The sequence below is a fragment of the Haliotis cracherodii genome, unplaced genomic scaffold (assembly GCF_022045235.1).
Source record: "Haliotis cracherodii isolate W230 unplaced genomic scaffold, xgHalCrac1.p SCAF_7, whole genome shotgun sequence".
In the NCBI taxonomy this organism is placed as follows: domain Eukaryota; kingdom Metazoa; phylum Mollusca; class Gastropoda; order Lepetellida; family Haliotidae; genus Haliotis; species Haliotis cracherodii.
In genome coordinates, this window is record NW_027266330.1 from 3185185 (window position 1) to 3206621 (window position 21437).

At 43.6% G+C, this 21437-nt stretch overlaps 3 protein-coding genes across 3 annotated transcripts; all 3 read right to left on the bottom strand.

Moving 5' to 3' along the window:
* Window positions 1-262: 262 nt before the first annotated feature.
* Window positions 263-3635, bottom strand: LOC139447277 (ankyrin repeat domain-containing protein 29-like). Its single transcript, XM_071228572.1, has 3 exons — window positions 3424-3635; window positions 2108-2461; window positions 263-879 (listed from the first exon to the last, which is right to left on the bottom strand). Exons 1-3 carry the CDS (start codon window positions 3479-3481, stop codon window positions 263-265), a joined length of 1029 nt encoding a protein of 342 aa, XP_071084673.1. The 5' UTR covers window positions 3482-3635.
* A 9984-nt stretch (window positions 3636-13619) lies between these two features.
* LOC139447280 (ATP-dependent RNA helicase glh-2-like) lies at window positions 13620-14240 on the bottom strand. Its single transcript, XM_071228575.1, has one exon. It carries the CDS (start codon window positions 14238-14240, stop codon window positions 13620-13622), a length of 621 nt encoding a protein of 206 aa, XP_071084676.1.
* A 1745-nt stretch (window positions 14241-15985) lies between these two features.
* Window positions 15986-17097, bottom strand: LOC139447278 (uncharacterized). Its single transcript, XM_071228573.1, has 2 exons — window positions 16601-17097; window positions 15986-16490 (listed from the first exon to the last, which is right to left on the bottom strand). Exons 1-2 carry the CDS (start codon window positions 17095-17097, stop codon window positions 15986-15988), a joined length of 1002 nt encoding a protein of 333 aa, XP_071084674.1.
* Window positions 17098-21437: the final 4340 nt, after the last annotated feature.

Below are 21437 nucleotides of genomic sequence, written 5' to 3' on the forward strand. Positions count from 1 at the left end.
CTCTTTTTTACCTGATTTTGCAAAGCTCCTAATGCTTCAACAGCAAAAAAATGTATCAAAATGTTTTCGACAAATTATATTTCTCCTCGAACATTAAACATTCCCAACTCAAGCCTGAAATATTTAATAAAAGTGACAAAATCCATTCCATTTTCTCAAGTAATATCTGCCAAAAGCGCGGCGTTTCCACGATTACAATATATCATGAGCATGTGCATATGTTTCACTATATCCTCCTTCATCGTCTGCACAAGCACTACATTCACTGAGGGCCATGAGACACCAGGAGTGTCTCCATTTCCTGACGTCCCTCGAGTCTCGCAGTGTCAGACGCTGTCTGTCCCTTTTTGTTCCTGGCGTTGATGTCCACTATGTTCTGTGAGAGGACAAACTTCACCGTCTCCACATCTCCTCCCGCACAGGCCCAGTGAAGGATGTTGTTACCGTTATCGTCCACCAGTGACACATCAGCTCCATCACTCACAAGGACTTGTATCACTTCTTTACGTCCATTCTCTGCTGCCGCCACCACCGGTGTCCTGCCCAACCGTCCTCTACTGTTGACGTTCGTTGCATTCTGTGAGAGAACAAACTTCACCGTCTCCACATCTCCCCCCATACAGGCGAAGTGAAGGCTGTTGTCACCGTCATCATTCACCAGTGACACATCAGCTCCTTCACTCACCAGGAGCTCCACCACTTCTCTATGTCCACACCATGCTGCCCACATCACAGGTGTCCACCCACACCTGTCCACACAGTTGACGTCAACCTGACCTGCTTCCAGGATTCGCTTCACATCCGCAAGGTACCCCCACCGACTGGCTTCACGGAGTTTGAAGATTGTCTGAGGATAAGTACTTGCTGGAGTCGGGGTTGCTGTAACACAAAGTTAAGTCGGTACACGCCATCTTATTATTAATTAGTAATGACTATTTATTTTGTAATAATTAGGCTCCCAGATATCATTTTAATTTCAGTGATTGAATTCAGAATTCAAATGTTAATTGGAAAACGAAAATGTTGTTTCTTTTTCATGTGACTCTTTAAAGGTATTGTGATGTTGTAGATAAATAGCAAATCAACTGAAAGATAGAAAATTTAAAGGGTTAAATTTCCTTCCCTATCAGAATACTTTGATTCTTTCGTATGGAAAGAAAATAACTTTCTTTGAAGAAATGACATAACCAAGAGTAAGTTGTTAGTGCTGGTAAACGTACAATTATTTCAGAAACTGCGCTATTACATTTTTATTTCGCTTTCATTAAACGTTTGGTGGGTAGTCCGAGAATGGTTATTGGTGAAAAACACCACCAACATATAGTTGGGAGTGAGTGAGTGAGTGAGTTGGGTTTAACGCCGCTTTTAACAGTATTCCAGTTATATCACGGCGTGTCAGCTTAATGTGGGAGGAAAGCCCGAAGTGATGCAGGTCTCAGACGTTTACCACTTCGGTGAAACCCACGAGCACGGGTATGGTGCTGACAAACCTAGAAACATAATCGGGGCGAACCGGGATTCGAACCCACAATCATAGGTTTCTGGCGTGCCCAAGGGACGCAACTCTGCACAGCGAATCGCGGCGCCTCAGACGACTGGGCCACCCGTGCCCCCCACATATAGTTGGAATACTGCTGAGTGCGGCATTAAACAACAAAACAAACAAAATAAAGAGTGTCGACGGTGGTCAATTCTAAAAATATTTTTAAAGCATCGCTAATTAAATAAACTTTTAAGAAGAATCGAGAAATCATAATCGTCTTTTTTCCAGGGATGAGAGTATTCAACTTCCTACAGCTGGGTAAAATCTGTTTGGAATAGGTTACATCCGTACAATATCTTTCAAAACTATATTCTATTATGTGATTTTGGGAAACTGCGTGCTTTGCTTAAATGTACCCATGTGCGAAGGACACAATGAAGAAGTTGAACACTTTCACCTATTACATGTTATTATCCTAGTAGTTTGTAACCATGTAGATAAAAATGACTTTCATTATCTCTGTAACAATGATAGGCATCACTAGATGTCTGCAGTTATCTGACATTAGTTATAGTACCTGTATTAGAACACCTCAAAGTTATCTGACAACATAAGTTATAGTACCTGTGTTAGAACACCTCAAATTGATGCTTGTCATTCTTGCGTCAATCTCCTGAGTGAAGTTCAAAATTCGTGGTTTAACCTCTGCGAACTTATTGCACATCTGAACAGCATCGTCTGGAGTGTTATGTCCGAAGGCAAATGTCATAAACCTCTTCCTAGTCCGTATGCTGGTGAGAGTGACATGAAGGGAGTCATCAAACGTCTTCTGTAACTTCTTAATCGTGTACAGCTCTTTGTGAATTGGGAGGTCAAGTGTTGCAGGTACTACCTCACAGTTCCATGTTGTGGTTTGAGTCCACGTGGGGTTGTCTTTATATTTTATTTCGAATTCCAACTCATCTGTATCCAAGGTAACTGTGGGACAAGGGTAAATGTTGTATGAATGAATCACGGTTTGGTTAAATCATCATTATCACATTGCCTGATGGATTGTTTCAATTTGGTTGGTTGGCTTGTTGTTTAATGCCGCACTCAGAAATATTCGACTTATTTGACGAAGGTCCGTAAATAATCGAATCTGGACCAGACCGTTCAGTGATTAATATCATGAGCATCGATCCACGCAATTTCGATCGATGAAATGCAACAACCAAGTCAGCGAGTCTGACCACACGATCCCGTTTTTCGCCTCATACGACTAGCATAGTCGCCTATTACTGCAAACATGGGTTACTAAAGACCTATTCTACCCTGGATATTCACGGGTCTATTGGTTCAAGGCACTTATGTGTGAAAAAGTAGAAAACGCAATAGGCTGATATATATACACCTTTATCGATGCGTGTTGATACATTAAACACACGGGCCAGTTAGCAAAGTTAACAGTGCAAAAAGGATCACGATGTATACTCATCTTATATAAATGTAATACTTACACCTGTTACCATTGACAGTCGATCTCATTACCAGAGACAGTGTTCACGATCTCTCTAACGAAGCAGTTATAAAATCACAAAATCAGCTAGGATTGTGTGTGTTCGTGTACATTCAAATGAGTTCATGTTGATAAATATGTCCTATAAATGGTATCTTAGGAACTGGCCTCCTCTTTCCTATTGCGGTAATTTGCTGTCTGAGGGTGTGTGTGTATGGCGTGCCAAGATTCGGTGAGTTGTATTGCCAGATTCGAAGTGATTGTGATCGCTGTTTTTTCAGGACCACGTTGGTTAACAGGTTCATATGCTCATGTTGGTGTAGGTCACATTTAATTTTACCTCTCCCACCAAGATGACTACACATCTGTTCACACACACTCGCTTACTTACAGGTAACATCAAAAGTCAGGGGGGCATAAAAAACAAAACAAACAAACTTACCCTTAAGTTTGAATTTAGATTTAGATTCTTCATATGAGGAACTTGCTTCTTCCACCATCTTTTTGTCTATTGCTTCCCTCTGTAATTAAATACATCACGTCTTTATAATGCTAAAGCATATCCTTGAGTGAGAATAAGCACTATGAAGACGATACCGGTTGACTGACATACCTGTGTGTCGATATATTCAAAGCACAACCACTCCCAAGCAATTCTGCAACACAACTGCGACTCTTGTATTGTAACTGAGCCTAGGCTGAGGTTTGTGTCTTGTTGACAACAGCTCCTTGTACGGTCTGGTGTTTGTGCTCTCAACGGGACCTGCGTATTGCCCTGCGAGTTTAAGCAAGTGTGTCTTGTATTGATCAGAGCAATGATAGCTTACCGTTTGCATTATTTGATATGTGGTCATACTTTCATTAATTTAAGCAGGAGCTTATGTAGGGGCATCAGGCATATGGCAAACATGCCTCAATCTTCATTAAGCAGTATGTGTAAAGTATTTCATTCATTGAACGACTGCAAGTCGTGCAGGATGATCTTATTAGAGGGACCATCTTGTAGCTATTGACAAACACATTATCTATTACTTCGGGATCATAATGTAGATGATTTTATGTTATAATAATTATAAAACATCACGCAGGATCATATGTACAAAGACGCGCCATATCATAGTTCATGTATTCATATCCTGCTCGTGCAAAACGTCAAAGCAAGACAATGACAAGTCTCGATTATCTGCCGAAATAGATTCCATTGAACGTGAAGATTATATGAAAAGATCACTGAAAATTTGTCGTGACACCAGGTGTAAGTATGTCCTGCCCTAGCATGTACCTGTCATTAACACAATTTGAATATAAAAGAAAGTGTTTGTCTGTAGCTACTTACGTTTACGTTTGATGTATTATCATTACACAAAACTTCAGATTCCCAATTTCGGCATTTCAACTTGCATTGGTACATAGGTTCCGATCATTTTGAATTTCTTTGCCCAGATCTAGATAGGACAGTGAATATGATTTCTCAGCTGTTTCTTTGATTTCCAACTCAAGAAAAAGTGGTTATTATACGTGTGGGTTTTTAAATGATAAATATACACATTGTATTTAGCGAGCATTGCGCTCAATACTATGTTCATTTCCTGATACATGATATTAACAATCCTCAAACACACAAGCGCAACAACCATTTTATCATGTATAAATTGCCATTAATAATTCTATCATCAAAAACATCTCTCTCACAAAAGGTACCTAAACATTGGACGTTTTCCTAGAATGTACGCATTAATATATTACATCACAAGCTGAGAGATAAGTCAGTCAACCAGTGACAACAAGTAATATAGTTCCAACTGCAGCTTGTTTTGTAAACAGTTACTTAACCGCCATTTAGGCACAATTTATAACTTATCAATTCAGTTTGTTTCAATTATCATAGCATGTGAGTAAGTGAGTGAGTATGGTTTTACGCCGCTTTTAGCAATATTTCAGCAATATCACGGCAGGGGACACCAGAAATGGACTTCACACCTTGTACCCATGTCGGGAATCGAACCCGGGTGTTCGGCGTAACGAGCGAACGCTGTAACCACTAGGCTACCCGACTGCCCCCATGGCATGTTCCAACAGTTAAAGTTATGTTTTCCAGTATAAAGCAATGATTTTTCGAGAACTTTTTGGTCTCTATCAAGAATATTCCCCTTTACAGAATGAACCACATCGTTCTTATATAGACTCAGTTTAATCACAACATATTTGTCAAAAATGCATTTTCGCCTTCAAATAATTACCAACATTGTCTTTCGGTCAGCTCTTTTTCATAAGTTCAATAGCTGATATTTCTTGTGCGTGGATTTTATACAGTCATTACTGAACAGTCATTGGCCGATTTCCAAAACCGATTTGAGAAAAACGTTTTGTGATGGGATCCAGCATAACAACATATCCAGGAACTGACCACGATTTATATCATCGTCAGCACAAAGGAGAAATAACTGCATAATATCACTGACATCAGATGTTTTTAAACAGATAATGGCTTTACATCCATCTGTGTCTGTGATGTACGATCATTCACAATGTATGATTTTACACCCATCTGTGTCTGTGATGTACGATCATTCACAATGTATGATTTTACACCCATCTGTGTGTGTGATGCACGATCATTCACAATGTATGATTTTACACCCATCTGTGTCTGTGATGTACGATCATTCACAATGTATGATTTTACACCCATCTGTGTCTGTGATGTACGATCATTCACAATGTATGATTTTACACCCATCTGTGTCTGTGATGTATGATCATTCACAATGTATGATTTTACACCCATCTGTGTCTGTGATGTACGATCATTCACAATGTATGATTTTACACACTTCTGTGTCTGTGATGAACGATCATTCACAATGTATGATTTTACACCCATCTGTGTCTGTGATGTACGATCATTCACAATGTATGATTTTACACCCATCTGTGTCTGTGATGTACGATCATTCACAATGTATGATTTTACACACTTTTGTGTCTGTGATGTGCGATCATTCACAATGTATGATTTTACACACTTCTGTGTCTGTGAGGTACGATCATTCACAATGTATGATTTTACACACTTCTGTGTCTGTGATGTACGATCATTCACAATGTAGGATTTTACACACTTCTGTGTCTGTGATGTACGATCATTCACAATGTATGATTTTACACCCATCTGCGTCTGTGATGTACGATCATTCACAATGTATGATTTTACACCCATCTGTGTGTGTGATGCACGATCATTCACAATGTATGATTTTACACCCATCTGTGTCTGTGATGTACGATCATTCACAATGTATGATTTTACACCCATCTGTGTCTGTGATGTACGATCATTCACAATGTATGATTTTACACCCATCTCTGTCTGTGATGTACGATCATTCACAATGTATGATTTTACACCCATCTGTGTCTGTGATGTACGATCATTCACAATGTATGATTTTACACACTTCTGTGTCTGTGATGTACGATCATTCACAATGTAGGATTTTACACCCATCTGTGTCTGTGATGTACGATCATTCACAATGTATGATTTTACACACTTCTGTGTCTGTGATGTACGATCATTCACAATGTATGATTTTACACACTTCTGTGTCTGTGATGTATGATCATTCACAATGTATGATTTTACACACTTCTGTGTCTGTGATGTACGATCATTCACAATGTAGGATTTTACACACTTCTGTGTCCGTGATGTATGATCATTCACAATGTATGATTTTACACACTTCTGTGTCTGTGATGTACGATCATTCACAATGTATGATTTTACACACTTCTGTGTCTGTGAGGTACGATCATTCACAATGTATGATTTTACACACTTTTGTGTCTGTGATGTACGATCATTCACAATGTATGATTTTACACACTTCTGTGTCTGTGATGTACGATCATTCACAATGTATGATTTTACACACTTCTGTGTCTGTGATGTACGATCATTCACAATGTATGATTTTACACACTTCTGTGTCTGTGATGTACGATCATTCACAATGTAGGATTTTACACCCATCTGTGTCTGTGATGTACGATCATTTACAATGTATGATTTTACACACTTCTGTGTCTGTGATGTACGATCATTCACAATGTATGATTTTACACACTTCTGTGTCTGTGATGTACGATCATTCACAATGTATGATTTTACACACTTCTGTGTCTGTGATGTACGATCATTTACAATGTAGGATTTTACACACTTCTGTGTCTGTGATGTATGATCATTCACAATGTAGGATTTTACACACTTCTGTGTCTGTGATGTACGATCATTCACAATGTAGGATTTTACACACTTCTGTGTCTGTGATGTACGATCATTCACAATGTATGATTTTACACCCATCTGTGTCTGTGATGTACGATCATTCACAATGTAGGATTTTACACCCATCTGTGTCTGTGATGTACGATCATTCACAATGTATGATTTTACACCCATCTCTGTCTGTGATGTACGATCATTCACAATGTATGATTTTACACCCATCTGTGTCTGTGATGTACGATCATTCACAATGTATGATTTTACACACTTCTGTGTCTGTGATGTACGATCATTCACAATGTAGGATTTTACACCCATCTGTGTCTGTGATGTACGATCATTCACAATGTATGATTTTACACACTTCTGTGTCTGTGATGTACGATCATTCACAATGTATGATTTTACACACTTCTGTGTCTGTGATGTATGATCATTCACAATGTATGATTTTACACACTTCTGTGTCTGTGATGTACGATCATTCACAATGTATGATTTTACACACTTCTGTGTCTGTGATGTATGATCATTCACAATGTATGATTTTACACACTTCTGTGTCTGTGAGGTACGATCATTCACAATGTAGGATTTTACACTCTTCTGTGTCTGTGAGGTACGATCATTCACAATGTATGATTTTACACACTTCTGTGTCTGTGATGTACGATCATTCACAATGTATGATTTTACACACTTCTGTGTCTGTGATGTACGATCATTCACAATGTATGATTTTACACACTTCTGTGTCTGTGATGTACGATCATTCACAATGTATGATTTTACACACTTCTGTGTCTGTGAGGTACGATCATTCACAATGTAGGATTTTACACACTTCTGTGTCTGTGATGTACGATCATTCACAATGTAGGATTTTACACACTTCTGTGTCTGTGATGTACGATCATTCACAATGTAGGATTTTACACACTTCTGTGTCTGTGATGTACGATCATTCACAATGTAGGATTTTACACACTTCTGTGTCTGTGATGTACGATCATTCACAATGTAGGATTTTACACCCATCTGTGTCTGTGATGTACGATCATTTACAATGTATGATTTTACACACTTCTGTGTCTGTGATGTACGATCATTCACAATGTATGATTTTACACACTTCTGTGTCTGTGATGTACGATCATTCACAATGTATGATTTTACACACTTCTGTGTCTGTGATGTACGATCATTTACAATGTAGGATTTTACACACTTCTGTGTCTGTGATGTATGATCATTCACAATGTAGGATTTTACACACTTCTGTGTCTGTGATGTACGATCATTCACAATGTAGGATTTTACACACTTCTGTGTCTGTGATGTACGATCATTCACAATGTATGATTTTACACACTTCTGTGTCTGTGATGTACGATCATTCACAATGTATGATTTTACACACTTCTGTGTCTGTGATGTACGATCATTCACAATGTATGATTTTACACACTTCTGTGTCTGTGATGTACGATCATTCACAATGTATGATTTTACACACTTCTGTGTCTGTGATGTACGATCATTCACAATGTATGATTTTACACACTTCTGTGTCTGTGATGTACGATCATTCACAATGTAGGATTTTACACACTTCTGTGTCTGTGATGTACGATCATTCACAATGTATGATTTTACACACTTCTGTGTCTGTGATGTACGATCATTCACAATGTAGGATTTTACACACTTCTGTGTCTGTGATGTACGATCATTCACAATGTATGATTTTACACACTTCTGTGTCTGTGATGTACGATAATTCACAATGTATGATTTTACACACTTCTGTGTCTGTGATGTACGATCATTCACAATGTAGGATTTTACACACTTCTGGCAAAGGAAAATCAATCTGATGAACTCGCTGTGACTTACGTGGCTGAAAAGTTACCCAACGTATACACATCTGTTAAATAGAATAACGCACCATACATTGATCGACAACAGAAACGTAACTATTCATACCAACTCTGGCATTAAAACCATCTGTTCGCAAATCATAACCAGATTAAATACGGATTATTGTTGAGTTCAAATCGTCAATATCATTGTCATCGGAATAATAATAAAAGGACATAAACAGAACAGAACATTAATGGTATTATTTGCAACAGTACTATTAGGAGAATGAAGAGACGTCACACAATTATTCTAAATAAGAGTAAACCCTCTCAACATATTTTTATATAACACTAGCGTATATAAACTGCCCCAGAAATACCTCCCGAAATTACCAAAACGCAGTGCTAGCGATGCGAGACAAAGATAGTTTGGCAAAATATATTAATAATGAAAATACTTTAGCAGCACGTAGAAAAAAAAAATGTTAGCAGAGTTCGATATCAACAATGGCAGCTAACCTGAGTCAGACTCGACAAGCGAGGCGGAAAACCTGTGTTCTCAGAGTGTTTCGCGATTATTCCAACCCGCCGGAAGATTTAGATGTTGACGAAGTTTTTGAACGGTATCGATTTAGGCCAAGTACTATTATATATTTACTTGGTCAACTCGATGTATCCAGAGAGACAGCTCGTAACTGTGCGGCTCCACCACTGTTACAGCTGCTGGATGGGGACAGCCTAAACATTCCCGATCTACAGCCGGCAGATGCATACGATCAGTTTCGTTGGAAATATCGAACGATCAGGAAGGTTTATAAAGTTCCCATTTGGAGTAGAGGCATTCGGCAACATTGCAGGTACGTACATTTTAGTTGTGTTATCTCAGAAGACTCAAGTGACAAATCATTTTGGTGTTTTGTTGATAGAACTATGTAAATTGGTTGGTATACAAATTGCCAATGAAAGCAAGCTTTAACATGTATTAGTAATACACACAAAAGCCCAAAAGCTTTAACAAAGTTTATGTAAAACACAACAGTTGCATGACAATAAAATAGTACATGGAATTAAATGTGCACCAGAGAAAAAAGTTAAATCTGTATTATGTTCCTGCAGCAATGATATTCAAGCTGTTGAATCTTGTTATATCTACTCTAAATACTTGTTACATCAGGAATTGGGGGATGTAACATCGTAACATTTAAATCTTTTTCTGATTTAACCACTAATCAGGACTGAATGCTTTGACTGCAAAAATTCATCTAGTTTATCAGATCCAATCACTCAAGAAGAGATAGGATAAGCAATAATTTCTCTAAAATTAGGCAAGGCGTCTGGTACATGTGGTATAGGTGAGGTGAAACTGGGTTTAACGTGACATCCAAGATTATTATCTTTAATATAGCGACGTGCATGCACGTGTGTGTGTGTGTGTGTGGCTGCTTGTACTAGTCCGGACTGATGCCGATTTATAGTGCTAGCTCACTGAGATACCATGCCGCAGTTTAACATGAATACCCTACTCAGACACAGTATTCTGACTCCGAACCGACCAGTCCTTGTTTTATCCCCCTTTATGCCGAGCCCCAGACAGGGTAATAACAAGTACCATCGTTAAAACGTCTTTGGTATGAAGCGTCCTGGGATTGAAAGCCGGACCTTCGGCTTCTCGGGCGGTCGCTTCAACACTAGATCAAGGAGTGCGTTTCCCAGATAGCTTTGCTATCGTGACACGTGATTCGTGGAATATCTGTATGATTCTACCTCTTTTTAAGAAAGGTCACACCGCAGATCACAGACAGTAAAGGTTTTTTAAACGTCCGAAAAGTCTCGATTTCATCGACAGTCAGACGTCATTGTATGTATTGTACCATAAGGGTGTAGTTGGAAAAAATAAATAATCTTCTGTAACAGAAGAGTAGTAAGTTAAAGTTATGCATTTGAATAAATGTAAAACAGAAACACTGACAACATCTCCGTCAACATGTCCGTCAAGGCCATATGTTATGTCCTGTTCTTTTGCTCTCTTCATCAGTGACTTAGTTTTGGAGTTTAGAAATAGTGGTTTAAGAGGAGTCTTTGTTACAAGGAACTCAAGCATGTATGAATTCAGGGCGTTATCAAAAATCGTGTAATGAAATGTTAAATATATTGCTATAGAAATGGAAAGGTAAACTGGGATACGGGAGTCCGCTCGTTATTTTTTTAACAGGGTAATATCAGGGATGTGAGCAGGTTTTCCCGAAAAAAGAGGAAAAGTCCCCCCCCCCCCCCCCTAAATTTGTTAACCATCTGATTGCATTTTAAGCAATTTCGTGCAGTTTGGACAACATTCACACCAAAGTCAATAAGCCAAATAACCAAGATGACAGATGCAGTAAAATTTCGAAGTTAAATCAGTACTTTTAAAAAATCGAGCATAGCTTCCGCGCACCTAGCTACCCGCCAGGTCTGGGGGCAATACTGCCATAAACTTTAACCCCCACCCCCCAAACACAAGGACAACTGTCACAAGTGTGCAATGTCTAACCCTTTCCCCATGTTGAAGCATATTGCAAAAACTTACCTTTTGTTGAAAAAACCCAAAACCTCCATTGCAAACATAAGACATGAATACAACATATATCCCCAATAATATTACTGTATGTTGTGCTGATCATCCACACCTAGTTTCATAAAGAGCACTTATTAGTACGGTAAAATAGTCTTAAATAGGGTTGACTATCTTAATTTTGACCAACCAGAGGACTCCATTCCGTTGGATACTGTAATAAAAATATATCTAAATATCCCTTATAACGTAAATAAAGTCATATTGTATAGTGTCCCTAGATACACCTTTGTACCAAGATTCAACAAAATAGTAAGTTATGACTCATACAAAAAACCCTGTAAATAAGGACCAGGTTGTCGTTGTTGAGAGTTTGTAGGAATATGAATGGTGCCGTGCACTTTCACAAGTTTCATGGCTCTACTTTTTTTGTTCCTGAGAAAACGCGTACAGTTGTAGGAAGAATATATTCTATTACGAATAATTAGTCCTCACTTTATTTAGTACTTATAGGCCACGGGCCTTTTAGTACAAACGAAAAACAATTTAAGCGGAAATAGTATGAAATACCACACATTCCTTTGCATGTTTTTACATAAGTGCATATTATCAAAGTTGCAGTATTTGTGTTCTTACAGCATTGGCGTAAAACAAGTACTGGATAATAGGGTCTTGCGATGACAAGAGTGTATTAAACTTCAGAATATTTGGAAACTTTGCCTTAGATCTCCCGGTTCTACACGATTATTTTTCTAGGTTTGTCAGCACCATACCCGTGCTCGTTGGTTTCACCCATGTGGTAAACGTCTGAGGCCTGCATCACTGCGGGCTTTCCTCCCACATTTAGCTTAGACGCCGTGAAACCCAACTCACTCACTCACTCACTAAATGCCCAATAAATGTAGTCACCGATTTGATAGTCAGTTCTAAATCTTCCATTCACAATATGTATGTTCAGAATTGAACACATTTCCAAAAGAGTTATTCCGAACGTATTTAGTAATTTATCCGTGAATACCTTTCCACCTCAAATTGTGTAAAAAAATTAACTGAGTAATTATTACTACCATCACGGTAAATAACATCATTCTCCACATAGTCCCGCGTCACACTGGTTCTACTGTTCATGTACGATGAACCCGTGAAGATCCGGGGTAGAATAACAACCCATCCTTGCCGTAAAAGGCGACAGTGCTTGTCGTGAGAGGCAACTAACGAGATCGGGTGGTCAGAATTGCTGACTTGGTTGATGCATGTCAGTAGTAAGGCACATCAGTGCAGAACCACCTCAGGATTCTGGAACCGCTCCTGGCTTCTGATTGGTCGAGAGGATCACGTGACCTCTGTGACGTCACTTCCGGTCACGTGACCTGCGCAGTGCATGATGGGTACCTGCGCGTGCCTCCAAAATTGGCGGCGCTTCCGTTTCCGGTGGCGTGCGCCTCCAAGAGGGCGGCACTTCCGTGTCCGGTGGCGCACGCCTCCAAGAGGGCGTTGCCTCCGTTTCCGGGGAGAAGGAGGGGGAAACCCGGAGAAGCGCCCGTAAAAGGTGAACGGGATCGACATGGAAAGAAGCGTGTCAAAAATCGTTTGTGGTTGTTGTTGTTGTTGTTGTTCTAAACATAGACGGGGTGGCGGTGGTGAAGGGAGGGAGGGAGGGTGGTGGTGGTGGTGGTGGTGAAGGGAGGGAGGGAGGGAGGAAAGGAGGAGGAGACGGGTTCATGGTTTGGTTTGGAGGGTCGTCAAAGCAAAGGAGGAGAGTTGTCTTTCAGGAGAGATGGGTGGCCCTGAAAAGGGCCGTTGGAAAACAAACTGGAAACTGGAAACTGGAAACGACAGGAAACGGCAGGAACACTGGAACACTGGAACACTGGAAAAACTGCAAACCATGGGACACTGGTCAAAAACAGTGGGGCAGCATGGCCCATGCGTTAGTCGCTTTGTTCAGATGATCTATCTTCTTCATCCTCTACTTCCATCTCATCCTCGGACTGAAGGTGTCGTCGGCGCTTTGAAGCGTGCTTTCTTGAGAGGCTTCTGACCCGTTTTCTTTTCTCTACACGAGGTGTGATGCCCGCACGGAGTTGTGCGAGGCATTCTTTTAGGTCGAGGACATCGACGTGCATGTCTTCGATGAGATGAATCACTTGTGTCACGGGTGTCACGGTTGTCACGGGTGTCACGGGTGCCACGGATGCCACGGGTGTCGACGTGGACGGTGTTGCTGGCGTTTTCTTTTGACTGGGTTCTGGGCAATCTGCAGCGAAATGACCCAGGGCTTGACAGTTGTAACAGCGGTCCAGGCGATGGGGAGTCTTCTTTCGACTGGGTTCTGGGCAATCTGCAGCGAAATGACCCATGGCTTCACAGTTGTAACATGGACCCAGGTTCCGATTCTCCTGCTTCTCTTGACTGTTCATCTTCGGACAGACATAGTGACGGTGACCTTGAGTGTCACACTCGAGGCATGTCACTTCAGGGCAGTACAGGTAACTGTGACTGTCGGTCTGGCACTTCATACAACTGTATCGAGCTGGCATGATGGGTTTCATAGAATGTAGTGTGTGTGTGTGTGAGTGGCTTCGCTCTTGTTTTGTTTTTATAGGAGAGCCACTGACACCCTGGTTCCTGATTGGTTCCCCAGGCCGCACCCCCGATTGGTTCGTTTCGGTGCCTGGTCTGCACCTCGGTTTTCCAAAACGGACCGACCCCTGTGTTTCTTTTCCATAGGAAATGGATTTTACCATGGGAGAGAAAGCACAACCCCGGTTCGACCATTCAGAGTCCCGCATGACCCGAGCACGGTCTCTGATTGGTCGACAACCCAGGCTTCGGATTGGTCCGATTTCGATCTGTTTTTTTTATCGGGGTGTGCATTTCGATCCTGTTTTGTTTTTCTTCATCCTACAGACCACATAACACGACTATGGGTTTTTTAAAAAAAATTTAATCCCCCGCTCACATGAACCAACACCACAAAACAAAAAGTCACAGGATGAGGGGGCGTCCCTGTGATTTTTGTGAACACGAGGGTATGAACGTCTGTACACTTTGAAAAAAGAAACTTTGTCACTTGGGGTGAACAAGACACTCGACTCTTCTCTTCCGTGCTTCTTGGGACACCAAACGTCTGTATTTTTCGTTCACTTCTCCATCAGGACAAAACACACACAAGTATTCGCAGGGGACTTTGGCGTGCTTCAGATGTTCTTTCCAGGGTTGGTCTGTGGCTTCCCATTGGCGGAGTGCCACACCGCAGCAATAACAGGTCACACAGTCACAGCCTGGATAGAAATAGCCAGCCATGGCCATGTCATACGGGGTCTGGGTCATCTGTTTAGGCCACGTTTTAAAAGACCTCAGACGTTCTTGAAATGAATCATAGTGAGGATGAGAAGGATGACACAGGGTGTAAGAAGGAAAAGGTCCCTCCAGAATGTCACTGAGTCGCCATGTGTCGTCCCTAAAGAGGGGACGTTTTGTCGCTTCTTGTTCTCTCGCCTTTTCAGACACCCACTCGGAATCGGTGATGACGGTGACTTCACTGAAATCAGGTCTGAGGGTTCGCCTGCTTTTATGAAACTCTCCACCCTACTCCCTTCAACGGAAGGTCATGACCTTAGCTTCCACCTCCTCCACCTCCTCCACCTCATCACGTGACGTCATCCTGTGTTTGGGTTGACGGACACACGGCATGATCCATGACATGATCCATGACATGACATGGTACATGGGGAGGGGTGTGGGGATCGATGCGTACTGGAATGACTGACACCAGGCAGCTGATCTTTCAAGCATGGCCTTTCTCTTTTATCTATTTTTATTTTAATTTTACACTTGGGTGTGCACTGACATGACAGATGCACAGACAGACAGACAGACAGACAGACAGACAGACAGACAGACAGACAACGTAAACGACATCTCAACTCAACCTCTACCCTCGGTTCGGCACTCTATTGGAGTTGAGATCAATCAAGACACAAAGAGTCAGTTCAAATCAATCACTGTTTTATCATGAAAAAACCCAATCACAACCAGATACAATGGAAATACGAAAAGTCAATGGAGGAGGGAGTGCTTTGCATGTCCCTACAACAACCACAACAACAACAATAACGCGACAACATTTTCCTCTTCCATCTTCAAGCCCATAAGAGGTGATCCTCCCTCAAACATGTGAGAGGTCCATCCGTTCAACACGTACAGTCTATGGCCTCCCTGAAACAGACATGACACATCACTTGATCACGGTTGCAGCTTACGTGTTGTAAAGTTCTTCGAGTGAAGAGGAGGATCACCATAAGATGTGATCCTCAGCAGATGTGATAGGCATGTCATCATGTGTCATTGTGCTGTCATAGGTCAACATACTACAAGTACAGTCTATGAGCTCCAGACCACAGACATGACACATCACTTGCCCGCTGTTGCAACTGATGTATCTTAGCATGTTGTTGTGTCGGCAAACACGACATCCGCGTTGTAGGGGAGTGAGTTGAGCTTCTCCATTAGGATTCAGGTCAACGTTGTCATCAACATCATCATCATCGTTGCAAACCATGGGCGTACCTGAGGAGTAGACATGAACATCTTCCGGGGATGCTGGTGACCAAGAAGCCTCAAGCAGGGGGAGCGTGTCCAGATCCATGGAAGGGAGAGTGGCCAGCTTGAGCGCTTCATGATCATCACGGTCACCCGTCGCCATCGTCACAGGGGCATTCGGTGAATAGGTGGGCTCCCGAGGGGTTTGTTCCCACCACTGTTCTAGCACGGACTGGGCTGAACTGACATCAGGGGTCCTGTCAATCATAGGACAGAGTCCATTTATCATAGGAATAGGTAGAGTCATCGACATCAACATCAACATCACATCAAGAATGACTGAGACAAAGAAGAGCAGGGTACTTACAGCTGTTCTTGAGGAGGGATCTTCAGAGATAATTTCTTCCGTGATCGTCTTTTTGCAGGCGTTGCAGGTTTCAAAAAGGATGTCCCCATCGTTTCGATGTCTGTGGTCGCTGCAGCCGTTGTTGCTGTTGCTGCTGTGGTGGTGGTGGTGGGGACTGGTGCTGTGGTGGTGGTGGTGGTGGTGGTGGGTGTTGCTGCTGTGGGGATCACAACGACTGTGGGTTTGCTTGTCTTTTTCTTCTGGATCTTCTTTATCGTCTTCTTCGATGTACCTTTCTCGGGTTCAGTCAGCTTCCTCATCTTTGAACGTATCTGTTCGCACATCAGGTTGTCGCCCTTCGCACGTAACTTGGCGTACGCGTCGTTGGTCTTCATCTTTAAACACAGCAAGTCGTACACTTCACCCCACAGTTCAGCAGTCATGTCACCATTCCCATCTCCACTGCTTCCTTGGCCACTCATGTCGCTTCGTGTCTTGTCATTCAACCGTTTCGACATGATGTTGTCCGGATGTTCTGTTCGTTGTTGTTGTTGTTGTTTCTTTCCAAGTCTTCACGGAGGTGTGTCAACACTTGATGGTACTCTCTCCAAACACGTGTTTCTTCCAGATAAAACGCCAACAACCAACACAACGTGAGGAACATCAATCAGAGGGGCGATGTTGTTGCTTGGTCCGTTCAGTGAAAAGTGATGACCGGAGAGCATCGGTCGTATTAAAAGCCACGGAGGTCCTGCTTTCTGATTGGCCCGTTCCGGTGTCTGGTCTGAGTCTCCATTTTTCCAAACTGGACCGACCCTTGTGTTTCTTTTCCATAGGGTTAGGCTTGTAGCGTGAGAGAGAAAGCACAACCTCAGTTCGACCAATCAGAGCCCACCATGGCTCGAGCACGGCCTCTGATTGGTCGACAACCCAGGCTTGGGATTGGTCAGATTTCGATCCGTTTTTTTTTCTGTAGGGGTCCATGTCGATTCAGTTTTGTTCCCCTGTCATGAAAAAAATTATAGAAAGTCGTCTCTGTACCCAAAGGGGAGCGTGTCTACAGGTAGGCCTGTGGTTTCGTCGTAGACGACACGTCGCTTGTCGTACACGGTACGATAGTCTTTTCGGGTGGGGCGGGTCACGAGTGCGTTTTCGTGCCGAGGTCCTTTTCGAATGATCTGATGAGGGTAATCCAAACTGATTTTCTCCTCCTCCTCTTTCCCAGACCGTTGTCCCAGTATCAGTCCTTTCATGGTGTCAAAGTTGAGATGGCGTTGATTTCGGTAATTTAAAGTGAACCCTCGCACTTTGCAGGTTGTGCACGTTCCATCGGGTGTGGGGTTCATTAACTCATAGCCATAGTTTTGGGGGCCTCCTGACACAAACGTCTTGATGGTGTTTCCGTCCAGTTCATCCGTAAACTCACCCAACGAATGACCCAGCTCTGGATTCGCGTCGTGGGGTCGATGAATGTAAATGACGCTGTCCGTGTCAAAGTACAAGACCCTGCGGTCCACCAGGGCAAGGGTCTCGTACAGCTTGAGACGTGCTTGGGCGGTGACCCAAGCAGCGATGGCGACATTGAAATGAGAATGAGGGGTTTGGAATTCTTTCTGCTGGGTATAGGTCACTTCCACCATGTGTTCGTTGACAACGGTCACATCCTCGATGGTATTGCGTTCATCCCTCCACAAGGCAAAGTACTGTACAGGATCGTTCATATAGACGTTCTGACTGTAGTCTACCCGTTGCCCAAACTTGCCCCAGAGCGAATTCAGTTGCATCTTGGCAATCGTGCGACGTCCTGGATTTTTTTCGATGCGGTCCTTGTCCAACCGAATGCCTTCTTTGTCGTAAATCTCCTGGATGTAAGCGTCATGATCCGTACATCCTTCGGGGTATCCGCTGGCTTCGAGCTTCTCCTTGAAATGTCGATCGATGTAAGTGTCAAAGAGTCCCACTTGCTGGGTGCCAGGGTCATGCTGTGCAAAGGTGTCAAAATGCCAAACGTCGTCGATCTGAAGCACCCGGTAGTCATACATCTTCACGGCTTCCTGGAGTTCTACGGTGGCGTACGTCCCCACCCATGACCTCTCTTCGTCCGTGTGCTCGCAGGGGGAGTCTGACCGGATATCGGCACGCGTACGGCACAAAAGACAAGTTTGCCACCCGATCTGTAAGGCAGTAGCGGATGGTAGAGTCGTTTCGGGGGTAGGACACGGCATTGGATCAGGCCTTTTAGTTCAAACAACGTGTCCACAGGGGGTTGATGGAGAAGGGTCGGGTGTCCCGTGGGAAACGCTCCGGTCTTACAAATGTAGGGATAAAGGGAACAAATATCGATGTACTTGATGGTTTCACCTTCTTGGGCTTCGTAGCATAATCGCGTGGCATTGGTGCGTCCTACATAGAAGGCGTCGCGAGGGTTGAGCGGCCCAGGAACGTGACTACAGTGGGGCCCCTGCAAGAAAGCACGTAGAGCGGAGTCCTCCCGTTGCATTTTCGTAAACTCGTGCTCCCACAGGGTAACGATCCGTTTCACCTCAGGGTGTTGACTCAAGAGACTAAAGCGGTAGTGGGTGTCGGTGTAACGGGCTCCCAACGACGTGCCCAGGACGGGATGCGGTTCTCCACGTCGGGTCTTGTGACAGGTCTTGCACCCATGCCAGAAACAGCCCAGGAATTCGTAGATGGTGCCTGTCGCTGGATCGTACCCATCCACGCTGTACCGATGTTGGCCCTCTCCACACGTGAACTCTTTTTCACCACCATTCCTGGCGTGCTGGAGGTGCAGATGGGGGTCCCTTTCCATCAGATAGTGGAGCCAGTGCATACAGGCCTGGGAATAGTTTCTCTTGGGTTGGTAGCCTTGAGGTGGAAGAATGGCGATGGTATTGGGTTTCAGGTCGTGTTTTCGGAAGGATTTCATGGTGAACGCAGCAGCTGTCATAACTTCCACAAAGGGATCCATGCCAATCGAGTGGATGGCGTTCTGTCGGAAGTCGGCGCATCCCCGTCTCAAAATGTCCACATCGCTCTGGCAGTAAGCTAAAAGTTCTTCTTGTAAGTCGAACAAGGCTCCTTCTTGCACTTTTTGGGTATGCCACTGGAGGAAGGCTGTGCGTTCCGCGGGAGACATGCCATCGGGATCGTACGTGACGGCTGGTGGATAGGGACCTCTGTAGGTCTGATTGACTATTGAAAAAGTGTGGAAAGTACCCTTTCTTCATTTCTTTCAACCCAAAGCTCTTGGGAAAGGCTTTCAGGGGGTAAGGGATGAAATTTAAGCTGTCTTCGAAACACACCCGTCCCAGGGTCATCTGCAAAATTTGTTGGCCATGTCGAATCTTGGTGGGGAGTGTCACCAGGAGGGGGGACAGACCCTTCAGGATTAAGTGTAAATGATAGGATCGTGCATTGTGGGCCATCACATAAATGTGATCCTCCTTCGGCACTTCCATGACCTCTTCCACCTCTTCCACCTCCTCCGCCTCCTGCTGGGGTGATGCATGCCGTTGACGTTTGGAAGTGTACTTTCTTGAGGGGGTGCCATCCCATTTTCTTTTTTTCCCCAGGTGGGCTGTTGTCCCCTTGCGTGTGCTGCCCTCCTCTTCCTCTGGGTTGGGCTTCTTCTTGGGTATTTCAGACAACGTGGTCAACCACACACACACATCATGTTGCGTGGTGGGCCCTCGAAACACGATCTCACGGCTGGGACCATACCCTTCTTCTCTCCATGGACAGTGTTCGCACAAGTTCTTGCTCACTTCACTGATGCATCGTCCACATCCTAGTTGCACCACGCACAAATTTGGAATGTGTTCCCCCGTGTCTTGCATGCATTCAAAATCGTAGAAGACGTATTGGACGTCGTCTTGTACGTGATGTTGTTCCTCTTCCCCCTCCTTCTCCGCTTCCTCTCCCCCCTCCCCCTCCACCTCCTCCTCCTCCTCCTCGTTTTCTTCACGGAGAGGCGTCATGTAACAGCGATGGTCTGGGGTCATGGGTTCTCGGCACACCAAGCAGGGATGTTCTTCGTTGAAGCACTCGTGGTGAACCATGGGGGTCTCCAAGACGCGGACCAGCTGAAAAGAGTTCGGGCACCTGTGAATCGATTGACAGGCGCTGGGTTTTCCCTCTGACGGTGACTGGAGATGTCGGGTGTAACATGTTGAATTGGGGAACCAACCTTGACATGTCAAGCAAGGGATCCCGTGCTCTTCCTGGGGTCCGCAATAGCTAGAGTAGAAGCAGCGGTGACAGCGGTATTCCTTGGTGCAGGGATGTTTTTCGGGATGGTCGTAACGTTTGTCGCAGCGTTCGCAGTAATGGACAGAGCCATAAAAAGCGGACATGGAAGTGATGACATCGTAGTGCTGATCATGATGGTATAGATGCAGCACCGTGGCGTGGTGTGTAGCCTCATCACACTTGTACAACAGTCTCTGACCCACCTCTTGACTGTAGACTTTCAGTTGATAATGCAGGCGGGTCAAGGCCCGTCCCACGCGTGCGAGGTCGTCCAGCCCCCGACAGGGACCTTCAGGCAGGCCAAGGCGTCGAAACAAGGCCTGTGCCCGTATGCCTTGAACGTCGACGCGATTCGTTCTCGTCAGTCTCATTCGCTGGGCGGTCCATGCTGGGGTCAGAGGGTGAGGTTTGTGGGCATAATGTTGTGCCACCACCAGGGCCCGTGCCAAACAGGATTGATCTTCGTTCTTGATCCGTACGATGCACTTTTTGCGTGTTAAAAAAGCTAAAAAAGAGTCCAATCACGTTTTTCAGCCGGGGAGCACCACTGCCCGATCCTAGCCTGTCGGGATCTGCGACGTGTACTAAAGTCACATCCATGGTGGCA

What these genes read in the sequence shown, in the direction of transcription:
- LOC139447277 (XM_071228572.1), bottom strand. Translation starts at nt 3,481, where the DNA reads ATGGTGGAAGAAGCAAGTTCCTCATATGAAGAATCTAAATCTAAATTC. An exon ending in ATCTAAATTCAAACTTAAGG is followed by an intron (nt 2,462 to 3,423) that starts GTAAGTTTGTTT and finishes CTTGTCCCACAG; the next exon opens with TTACCTTGGATACAGATGAG. An exon ending in TTTGAGGTGTTCTAACACAG is followed by an intron (nt 880 to 2,107) that starts GTACTATAACTT and finishes TTTGTGTTACAG; the next exon opens with CAACCCCGACTCCAGCAAGT.
- LOC139447280 (XM_071228575.1), bottom strand. Translation starts at nt 14,240, where the DNA reads ATGAAACCCATCATGCCAGCTCGATACAGTTGTATGAAGTGCCAGACC.
- LOC139447278 (XM_071228573.1), bottom strand. Translation starts at nt 17,097, where the DNA reads ATGTCGAAACGGTTGAATGACAAGACACGAAGCGACATGAGTGGCCAA. An exon ending in ATCCCTCCTCAAGAACAGCT is followed by an intron (nt 16,491 to 16,600) that starts GTAAGTACCCTG and finishes TATGATTGACAG; the next exon opens with GACCCCTGATGTCAGTTCAG.